The sequence below is a fragment of the Garra rufa genome, chromosome 20 (genome assembly GCF_049309525.1).
Source record: "Garra rufa chromosome 20, GarRuf1.0, whole genome shotgun sequence".
Classification (NCBI taxonomy): domain Eukaryota; kingdom Metazoa; phylum Chordata; class Actinopteri; order Cypriniformes; family Cyprinidae; genus Garra; species Garra rufa.
The window spans coordinates 32,687,474-32,699,064 of NC_133380.1; the positions used below are offsets into that span (position 1 = coordinate 32,687,474).

Sequence of the window (11,591 nt, forward strand, 5' to 3'; positions counted from 1 at the left end):
CCACCTTGAAATCTGTCACATATGAATAACGATCTACATCCGCCATCTGCTGGTGAATCAGTGCTGGTGCTTGTGTGAATGACAGTGAAATCACTGTTTTACTCGTAAATACACCTAAAAATAAGTCGCATCAACATTTACACATAGTCAGTTGATAAATTAATAAAGTAAATAAATGAATATGACGAATAATTCAAGAGAAGTGTAATGCAGACTTGAGGGCAGGGTGTGTGTAGCGCAGCCCAGCCCCAACATGACACACAGCCAAAGGGGAGGAACCGATCACCCTTACTCGCATTATTATCAGTGAAAATCACTGAATTAAACACCCACGAGACCCAACAGGGAATAAAAGTTTCATATCAAGCAGAAAATGTCGTTCATTCCCGGTCAGCCTGTCACAGCTGTTGTGGTGAGTTTGCATTCAGTATGAGAAAGTTTTAGCATGTGAAGCTTCACTAGCATCAGTGCCTTCAGCTTTGTGTGCGGTGCTTTAGTGTTTTAAACCATGACAGTGATTCATTTTATGTCGTTTGACTGGGGAAGCGATTAATGTAAACATGGTTAGGGTTCCGGATACTAATCTATGGCTTGACAGGACAGTTTGGATAAGTTTATTTGAGTTTAAGCTAACAGTTGACATTATGGAAAGGGTTAGCGCGCTAGGCTAACGTTAGCCCGGGGCGAACAATAGTTATTTATTTATTATTCAGTTTTTTTTTTTGTTTTTGTTTTTTAGTTATTATTATTATTATTATTAAGATTATATAAAAGTATTATAGTTCAAAATATAACGGAATCCAACGTTTTACTTGTAAATTAGAGCAAAATCAAAGTGTTCATGTGGCTTCATTGAAATGGAATGCACTTTATACAAAGCTTGCCGATCATTTTTGGTATCCACTTAATATTAAAATACTAATTTAATTGGGGTTAATTGTTCTTTTGTATTTTATTCAGTCTGATGTGATGTCACTCAGGTGTGAAGTAAGTAGGTGTGGTTCATGTTTTCGTTCAGGTAGTGCTGCCATATATGGTCATAAACAGTTGCGCCATAGGATATGTCTGATACACTAGTTGGCCTCCTACCTAGACAGCAATTTTGGGCGTTTTTCTTAAAAATACTGCCTATGTATATAGGAAACTACATTTTGAGACATAATGTGCCTGACTTATAACTCAGCTCAACTCAGTCTTTTGCTTTCCTCTCTATTTCAGCAACGAATTGAGATTCACAAACTACGGGATGGTGATAATTTAATATTAGGATTCAGCATTGGTGGGGGAATCGACCAAGATTCTAGCCAGAATCCTTTTTCCGAAGACAAAACAGACAAGGTGAAAAATCATGTTTAAAAAATGGACCTATATTCAGACTGAGGCAGTTTTCTGCCTGTGTCATTCAGAAGTGACTCTTCTAATTTTATTAATGTCACAGGGAATCTATGTCACACGTGTGTCTAAAGGGGGACCTGCAGAGGTGGCTGGTCTCAGGATGGGAGACAAAATCATGCAGGTGAGACATACAAACCTGTCAGCTATAATATAAGAAATTATCAGCTGTGATTTCTCACAGTGATAGAAAGTCTTGTCCAGGGCCCGTATTCATAAAAAAAATCTTAGTGCAAACTAGTGACAAAATTCTAAGAAAATTCTTAGAAATGTGGGTGTTTCCTCTTTAAAATTAAAGAAAAAATCCTAGTAAAGAAAAAAGTAATTCAGAAAGAATCTTAACCCTTAAAAGAGGTCTTAAGATCCAAATTGTTAGGAGTAGGGACGAGGACTTTTAAGAGGCTTAAGAGTTTCTTTAGCAGTGGAGAACACTGACAAAACATGAGGAGGGCAATGCAATATTTTGCACACAATGCATGACAGTGATTTCATAAGATGCTACACATGAGGTTCTGCTGATATAACGTTTGTGACTGATTTTATTAGAGACATGCTAACATCTCTGACATTGTGCGGAAATGGAAGAAATCACTAGATTTATTACATGAACTTATTTGGCAACTGGAAACAATGCAACTATGCAGCAGTAATAATTTGGGTATGTTCACAACCTTCTATAAGCAAAGAGATCACACAAACCTTAATGTGCTGCTGTTCATTACCTATCAAATACATTAAATACAACATTAACAGTGTGGTAAATAAAAAAATATATAAACATAAAATATATAAACTTATATGTGTGTGTGGTAATGCGGTAAAACATAAAAAAATATGCCTATAATTGCAAAGTGAAGGCTTGAACTAGACCCTACACTTAAAAGTGCTCTTTTATTTCCTTCTTGGACAACCAACCAATCACAGTCTTCAAAAGGCTGTGTCATAGCTAGCAACGGGGTCAACCCCGCCTCCACACTAAGATAAAAGTTTTTGTCTTTTCTTTACTCAGAGTTGCTCTTAGATTGATCCTGAATCACTCTTAAGCTAAGACTCCTTTTTTTAAGATAAATTAAAAGCTTTCTGAGAGGTTTCTTAGAATCTTTAAGAATACGGGCCCAGGTCTCTAAGGGTGTACTCACACTAGGCAGTTTGAACCGTGCCCGAGTGCATTTGACCACCAAAGCGCGCTTCGTTTGACTAATCATGCTCGGGCTTGGTTCATGGCAACCGTGCCTAGTGTGAGTACACCCTAAACAAAACGATTCCTTATTTTACTAAATTAATCTCCTCTAGAGGGTGCTGTATCCCTGCTGAAAAAACAGCTAAAACCAGCCTAGGCTGGTTGGCTGGTTTTAGCCGGTCAACCAGGCTGGTTTAGAGGGGTTTTGGCCACTTTCCCAGCCTTGCCAGACTGGTCTTAGCTGGGAGACCACCAGCTAAAACCAGCTACTTCCAACTTAAACCAGGCCTAGGCTTTCAGCTGGGATCACCATTATTTTTTTTACATATTGTGACACTTAAAGCAGTGACTAAACCCAAAATAGAAAATTGTCATTATTTACTCACTATTTGAATTTTACATGTTGTTTTAAGGGTGACCCATTATGCCTCTTTTTGTAGTAAAGTCTCTGATGTCTCCAGAGTTTGTAGGTGAAGTTTTAGCTCAAAATACCTGACAGATCATTTTTATAGCTTATTGTAAATTAACACTTTTAGGGTTTGAGCTAAAACGTGCCATTTTTGTGTTTGTGCCTTTAACCCTTAAATGCATGACTGTTTCGCCAATCATTATTACATGTTAGGGTCTTTAGCGACCCCGACCTATATATCCAGCACGGATGGATCTCTAACTTCTACAATAGCAAGAAATTCTCTTGATATTTTAAGAACGTTTTTTTTTTTTTTTTTTTTAAATCAAACATATTTTGTTACCTTTTAAAACTTACAAGAGTTCAATTTGAGCAGATGATTTTAGGATCGCCGTCATCCTCAAAGCGCATTTCCACAGTACATTCAGCATCTGGCTGACATTCGCTGCCAGTGTTGGGGGTAATGCATTACAAGTAACGCAAGTTATGTAATAATATTACTTTTTCCAAGTAACTAGTAAAGTAGCAAATCACTTTTTAATTGACAAGAAAATATCTGAGTTACTTTTTCAAATAAGTAACACCAGTTACTTTCCCCCCCCATTTATTGATTAAAAGCTTTCCTGTTCCCATGTTGAGAAAATTTGTGAGTAAGATGTTACTTTAGTTCTAGAATAAATGTGAACATGCATTCATTTATCTCACTTACTAAATAAAACAGATACAGTATTCCTCAAAATGAATAAAAACAGTCAGATTCACCTGCAATAATTAAATATGTTAAATACAAATATCCTTTATGTATTTAATCTGTTTTTATTAACCAATGTCTTTGCTACCAACCTTCAATATTGCTAAAGAGTTGACATTTTTTCTTCTGAGGTCTACTGTACAGACATGAATTTACTTTTCTCTAAGCCTGAGGCTTTTGGTGTGAAAAGGCTTTTACATTTGCCGAAAATATAACTTTTTATATTAAAAACAAACAAGCAAGCCCTGCCCAGATTTAAAAAGTAATGCAAAAACAACAAAGCATTACTTTCCATAAAAAGTAACTAATGTAATTAGTTACTTTTTTAGGGAGTAACTCAATATTGTAATGCATTACTTTTAAAAGTAACTTTCCCCAACACTATTCACAGCTTATATACCACATCCACCATCTAATAACAGTGACATTTATATTTTGTTGTGTACAGTAATTGCTTTGCAATTCAAACCAGTTAAATTTTTGCTGATGAGATTCTGTTGATTTATGTCTGCCATAGTTATGAGTGAAACATCACGTCATTATTGTCTATTAAACAGTGCCATCTCGAGGAATAAAGGTGATTTTGCACATATTGAGTCAGATATTTACATATTTTTGCGCACGAAAAAAAATACTTGCACTGTTACACATCTTGGGTCTCTAGCGACCCTATACACTTTGTACAAAAAAATAATCAGAAAACAGATATTCTTGTATATTTTGTTACTGTTTTTTTCTTGTTATATTGCTTATACTAAATATATTGAGGAATACTAAGAAAGTTGATGTTAAACTTGAAAAAATCAAGGAGGGTGAGGTTAGTGAATGACGTCCTGGGTTGCTAAAGACCTGAGGTATGCATTTAAGGGTTAAATGTAAGCTGGTGCTCCCGGCCCCCTTTTCAGAAGAGGGCGGAGCTTCAAGAGCCAGCAAAAAGCAAACAGGACAGTCTCACATACTGAAAATCTCAGAAACTCTCAATAGCAGTGTTCAGCCCTAGAAACAGAAATCGGTTTAAAAGCCAGTCATCTGATTGTACTGTGCATAATAAATGCGTGTTTATGAATTACAGTCGTGGCCAAAAGTTTTGAGAATGACACAAATATTAGTTTTCACAAAGTTGCTGCTAAACTGCTTTTAGATCTTTGTTTCAGTTGTTTCTGTGATGTACTGAAAAATAATTACAAGCACTTCATACGTTTTAAAGTCTTTTATCGACAATTACATGACATTTATGCAAAGAGTCAGTATTTGCTGTGTTGGCCCTTCTTTTTCAGGGCCTCTGCAATTCGACTGGGCATGCTCTCAATCAACTTCTTGGCCAAATCCTGACTGACAGCAACCCATTCTTTCATAATCACTCCTTGGAGTTTGTCAGAATTAGTGGGTTTTTGTTTGTCCACCTGCCTCTTGAGGATTGACAACAAGTTCTCAATGGGATTAAGATCTGGGGAGTTTCCAGGCCATGGACCCAAAATTTCAACGTTTTGGTCCCGAGCCACTTAGTTATCACTTTTGCCTTATGGCACGGTGCTCCATCGTGCTGGAAAATGCATTGTTCTTCACCAAACTGTTGTTGGATTGTTGGAAGAAGTTGCTGTTGGAGGGTGTTTTGGTACCATTCTTTATTCATGGCTGTGTTTTTGGGCAAAATTGTGAGTGAGCCCACTCCCTTGGATGAGAAGCAACCCCACACATGAATGGTCTCAGGATGCTTTACTGTTGGCATGACACAGGACTGATGGTAGCGCTCACCTAGTGTTGTTTTTGGCGGCCGATTTTAGTTTTAGTCTAGTCTTTGTGTGAACCTGACATTTTAGTTTTTATTAGTTTTAGTCAAGTTCATACACCTTTTAGTCTAGTCAAGTTTTAGTCGACTAAAAGTCTGAGCATTTTAGTCTTATTTTAGTCAGAATTACCCATGACTATTTTAGTCTAGTTTTAGTCGACGAAAACTGATTACATTTAGTCTATTTTTAGTAATGCAATTTTATTTAACCCAGTCAATATAGTATAAGTACCTAGTATAGACAAAACTAAAGTTTTCTTTTAGCTAAACCCATTTCAAACAAGGTTATATTATTATTTTTTTTGTTACCTTATAGGCTGAAAAATGCATCCATTGCAGAAGATGCTCTAATTTGAATTTACAACATTTATTTTACCTACCAAACATGTTAGAAGTACACACACATAAATAAAAATTTAATAAAAACAATAAATAAAATAGCATGACAATGCCAGGAAAAATAAACAAACAGAGAAACAAGGTTTGAATGGTCAAGCTACAATTTACTAAAAATTAATGATGTGATGTTCGACACAGAAGCTTCGAATAATAAAATTAATCAACTTAACAATATTCTTAATTTACTTGATCATCTATGCATACAAGAATCTTTTGTACTTTTATTTTTTTTAAGTTTATTTACAGATTAATTCATTTATACCTTCTGTAAGTAAAATATTTCTTATGGTTTTCTTAGCACAAATTTATTTATTTTATGAAATTGTCCAAAAATTGCTTGGACAACTGGAATGCAAAAGAAACGTTTTCCACCTTTGACCACAAGATGTCATTAGTGTACAACGTGTTGAAAAGCTTCGAGTAATGAACCCTTTTAGATACAGTTGATCCCGTTGGTGCTTCGAAAAGCTTTTTTTTTTTTTAGTAGAAAAAAAATGTATGTGTTCTTCCTTCTTTTTCTTCTAACATTTCGTTTCGTCTCGTTTTCGTCAACGAAAATAAAGAGACATTTTAGCATAGTTTTTATTTTGTAAACAACATTTAGTCTCGTTTTTAATCGTCAACGATATTTCATAATACATTTTATATAGTCATCGTCACATGACCAGCATTTTCGTTTCGTCTCGTTTTCGTCACGTGATAAAGGTTCGTTGACGACGATATTTAGTCATAATTTTCGTTGACGAAAGCAACACTACGCTCACCTTTTCTTCTCCGGACAAGCCTTTTTCCAGATGCCGCAAACAATCAGAAAGAGGCTTCATCGGAGAATATGACTTTGCCCCAGTCCTCAGCAGTCCATTCGCCATACTTTTTGCAGAAGATCAATCTGTCCCTGATGTTTTTTTTTGGAGAGAAGTGGCTTCTTTGCTGCCCTTATTCACACCAGGCCATCTTCCAAAAGTCTTGGCCTCACTGTGCGTGCAGATGCGCTCACACCTGCCTGCTGCCATTCCTGAGCAAGCTCTGCACTGGTGGCACTCCGATCCCGCAGCTGAATCCTCTTTAGGAGACGATCCTGACGCTTGCTGGACTTTCTTGGACGCCCTGAAGCCTTCTTAACAAGAATTGAACCTCTTTCCTTGAAGTTCTTGATGATCCTATCTTATAAATTGTTGATTTAGGTGCAGTCATAGTAGCCACAATATCCTTGCCTGTGAAGCCATTTTATGCAACACAATGATGGCTGCACGCATTTCTTTGCAGGTCACCATGGTTAACAATGGAAGAACAATGATTTCAAGCATCACCCTCCTTTTAACATGTCAAGTCTGCCATTCTAACCCAGTCAGCCTGACATAATGACCTCCAGCCTTGTGCTCGTCAACATTCTCACCTGAGTTAACAAGACGATTACTGAAATGATCTCAGCAGGTCCTTTAATGGCAGCAGTGAAATGCAGTGGAAAGTATTTTTCAGGATTAAGTTAATTTTCATGGCAAAGAAGGACTATGCAATTCATCTGATCACTCTTCGTAACATTCTGGAGGATATGCAAATTGCTATTATAAACACTTAAGCAGCAACTTTTCCAATTTCCAATATTTATTTAATTCTCTCAACTTTTGGCTACGACTGTACACAGATGGGGAGCATGACACGATAAAAATAACGACCCACTTGTGATTGTGTTCAAGTTGACTTCACATTGCTTTCATATGCAATTTTTATCACATTCCTATTTACAATCAATCTGGTAGCACATGAAGGCAGCATCAGTGAAAACCGGCAAAGACAATGGTAGCTTTAGCAACATTAGCTTTACAGAGTGCCAAGAAGCTCTTTCAGAGAGGCAATTTGGAAAACAAAGGCTTGATACTTTGTCTAGAGCGAATGTTTGCGCACAAAGCGTTGGTATTGATCCCTCTTTCGCAATCAACCTTTGCGAAAATCCAGCGTTGAACTGACTCTTGTTTGTGAGGCAGTCTGGTGTTATGGTGACCTGTATGTAGGGAGAAATCTGGAATCACGTGTTCAGAGAGAGTTTATGACTTATTGAGATTATTTAAAAAATGAGTGAGTGGATTTTTACTATTACAGGCTGGTTGTTTTCACACACTGTGGCCACAGAACTGTTCAAACACCTTTATAAAAGGGATTTTTGCATAATAGGTCCCCTTTAAATCATATGCCGTCTGCTTTGTTTTTTGAACGTGAATAAGGATTGAGGTTTTCAAGCATTTAAAATGAAAGAAAAAGCATCATAAAAGCATCCTGTAATATATCCTTTTTTATTTTTTACTTTTTCATATGCCCTTAGTACTACTAACTATTGAGTGAATGAATTAAAATATGGCACATAGTTCAAGTCAAGGTTGCCAAGTCTGTTTTTCCCTTTCAACAAACATTATTTGTAGCATGCCTCCCATTCAATAATTGCAAAGAGCTTTGGGCTTTCTTACTGCTGATTAGAAACAAATTCTCAGTTCTCAAATTCTAGCCATTTTATCACAGAATTCATTATCCATCAGGGTTGGATGGGCAGGCGAACTCGTGAACCAAGTGTTTACAGTTAGTTAAATAAAAACACTAGAAAGAAGCTAATTTAATATATATGTATATAAATATATAAATATATAGTGCCTTGCAAAAGTATATACCCCTTTATCTTTTCATATTTTGTTGTTACTGCCTTATGTTATACTGCTTTAAATTTCCTTTTGTTTTCACATCAATCTACCCTCCACAATAATGGCAAAGCAAACAACAGGTTTTTAACATCTTTGCAAATTTATTAAAAATAAAAAACTTAAATGATTCCATTGCATAAGTATTCATACCCTTATCTGGGACAGTTTAAATTTAGCTCAGGAACATTCATATTGCTTGTAGATGTTACTACACTTCAAATAAAGTATAAAGTTAACCTGTAGCAAATTCAATTTAATGGGTATGATTTGGAAAGAGACACACGTTCTAATAAAAGGTTTAACAGCTGAAAATGCATATCAGAGCAAAAACCAAGCCCTGAGACTGCATCAAGCCACACATTTGGGGAAGAGTTCAGAAAATATTCTGCTGCATTGAAGGTTCACAGAAGCATGTAGTCTCTGTTACCCTTAATGGAAGAAGTTTGAAATAACCACAACTCTTCATAGAGCAATTAATGAAAAAGGGCTTTGGTTAGTGTGGTGACCAAGAAGTTGATGGTCACTTTAGTTGCTCAGAATCTGACTGGGCAGAAGGTTCACCTTCTAACAGGACAATGACCCTAAGCACACAGCAAGAGTGGCTTATAGACAACTCTGTGAATGTCCTTGAGTGGTTCAGCCAGAGCCTGGGCTTGAACCCAATCACACATTTCTGTAGAAAGCTGATAATGTCTGCCAGCCCCCATCCAAGCTGAAAGAGTTTGAAAGATGAAGAGGTGAGAAGAAGAATGGCAGATAAATGCCAAATGTTGATGTGCAAATCTTCTTGCATCATACCCAAAAAGACTTCAGGCTGTAAATGTTCTTCAGCTAAATATGGGGTATGAATGCAATGCTTATGCAATGTACTTATTTCAGCTTTTTTATTTTTAGTAAATGTATGAAGTTGTAACAATGCTGTTGTTGCTTTGTCAATATGGTGATGTAGGGAAAAAAGTAATTTAAATCAGTTTAACATAAGGCAGCAACATTAAAATGTGGGGGGGGAAATGAAGGGGTATGAATACTTCTGCTAAGCACTGTAGAGTTTTGTGACTGAACAAGATATGTATCTGGCATAATATATTAAAAATAAAATGTATTTTTTGTGCACTCAATTTCAATTTCAGGTGAACGGCTGGGACATGACCATGGTGACACATGATCAGGCACGAAAAAAGCTCACCAAGAAGGGCGAAGATGTGGTCAGGCTTCTCGTCACTAGAAAATCCCTGGAGGAGGCAGTCAGACACTCAATGCAACACTAATGCAGATCTGAAACGTGCTCATTTGAGCTAATTGAATGTCCTTATTAGTTCATCACATGTTCAGAGCATGTTTTAACTAATAAAAAACAAACAGCCTCCCTCAGCCAAAGAGTGATGCCAAGAAACACTCAATATGGACTAACAAGGACTTGTGTTAAAGATAATTGACGTATTGAATTTTAACTGAACCAGTGTATGTGTGAATAATCGCTGTCAGAGTACAATCTAAAGATTGTGGTTTGCATTCCATAATTTGCTACACAATATTTTCCATTTAGCTACACTTAATGCCAAATACTTTACCACATATACTCCTGAATGTGTCTTGGGGTCTGTAAACTCCATATCATTTCTTTTATTGATCTCAAGGGCTACAGTGAATTATGTTCACCTCATTCCTCATTAACACTTCCACCTACATATTCACCTGTTAATTAATGAATCAAGTAATATGGGAAACAGCCAGCAAACAGTTGTACTACAATGACCACTAATTTTGCTAGTTTTTTTTAATTTTTGGTACTCTTCATCTTATATCTTGGTTTTTGTATTTAATTAACACAATATTAGCCTAATGATGCTATCGAAATATCATCCACTGACCAGATAAACGGCTTCATCTGGATTTGGCACAATTGAGAACACTGCAATTTTGTATTTAGCTAATCTTTTTTGTTCACATTTTCCTGTTTTGGAAATGTTTTTGATACAGATTTTGTGGCGTTTGATTGTATGAAGATATATTTTCACGTAAGCGAATAAAGGAATCTTCTAGCACGTGCTTTGGTGTTTTAATGACCTGAATGGAGTGTTTGCTGTCTCAGCTCTGATGTCTAATGAGACTCTGATTGGCTCTTCTGTCAGGCTGTATATGTGTGTCTTCACATTAAGCTTGAAGATGGTGACATTTCAGAGCAACAAATCTATTTCCTGACCTTTTGTTTGTCCAGGCAGTTTTGTACTTCAGGCTACTTTCATCTCTTTAATGTTAGCAGGCAAAGGTGAGCATACAACCAGGTAGCTCATAATGCAACTCAGAAAGTGCTGTAGAAGTGAGGCTGCTGGTAATTATAGGGCAATGCCTCTTCACAAACTCCTCCATGAAGAAAATGTGATACGTGCTTCATTCAAGGCTGCATTTATTTAATAAAAAAAACACAGTAAAAACAGAAATATTGTGTAATATTATTACAATTTGAAACTATTTTCTGTTTCTTAATATATTTTAAAATATAATTTATTCCTGTGATGCAAAGCTGATTTTTTTTAAGCATCATTACTCCAGTCTTCAGTGTCACATACCAATTTATGATTTTAGCACTATATGGCCTACTCTCTGTAATGACATAATGATTTGTCACTGCTTAGCTAATTTGTAATAAGAACACTTTACAATAGTAAACCCAAACTGTGTCTAATGTGTTTCATGCCTGTTTCTAAGCAGCTGAATGTGTAATTACTGTAGCTAAATGGAGAACATGCATGCAACATACCACCCACTCTCTGGCAGGCCCATTGTGTTACCATAGCGATGCAATCTGCTGTTGTCACCTTTCAGAAATGCGAAATGCGCTCTTTTATGTTAAAGCCATGTTTACGGTCCTTACACTCCCTGAACAACAGAAACACAAATTTTTACTAAAAAAGCATATCAGGGCTGCATTCTGTGTGAAAACAAATTTGAGTATTTGATGAGGCCACATTTCTGTTTTT

At 36.3% G+C, this 11,591-nt stretch overlaps 1 protein-coding gene across 1 annotated transcript; it reads left to right on the forward strand.

The window, feature by feature from the left end:
• Window positions 1-271: 271 nt before the first annotated feature.
• tax1bp3 (Tax1 (human T-cell leukemia virus type I) binding protein 3) lies at window positions 272-10,655 on the forward strand. The gene is made up of 4 exons (XM_073825979.1): window positions 272-412; window positions 1,219-1,338; window positions 1,439-1,516; window positions 9,741-10,655. The coding sequence occupies exons 1-4, from the start codon at window positions 374-376 to the stop codon at window positions 9,876-9,878; spliced, it is 375 nt and encodes a 124-aa protein (XP_073682080.1). The 5' UTR covers window positions 272-373; the 3' UTR covers window positions 9,879-10,655.
• Window positions 10,656-11,591: the final 936 nt, after the last annotated feature.

Coding starts and splice junctions, on each gene's coding strand:
- tax1bp3 (XM_073825979.1), top strand. CDS start 374: ATGTCGTTCATTCCCGGTCAGCCTGTCACAGCTGTTGTG. Junction 413..1,218: donor AGCCTGTCACAGCTGTTGTG/GTGAGTTTGCAT, acceptor TCTCTATTTCAG/CAACGAATTGAGATTCACAA. Junction 1,339..1,438: donor CCGAAGACAAAACAGACAAG/GTGAAAAATCAT, acceptor TTAATGTCACAG/GGAATCTATGTCACACGTGT.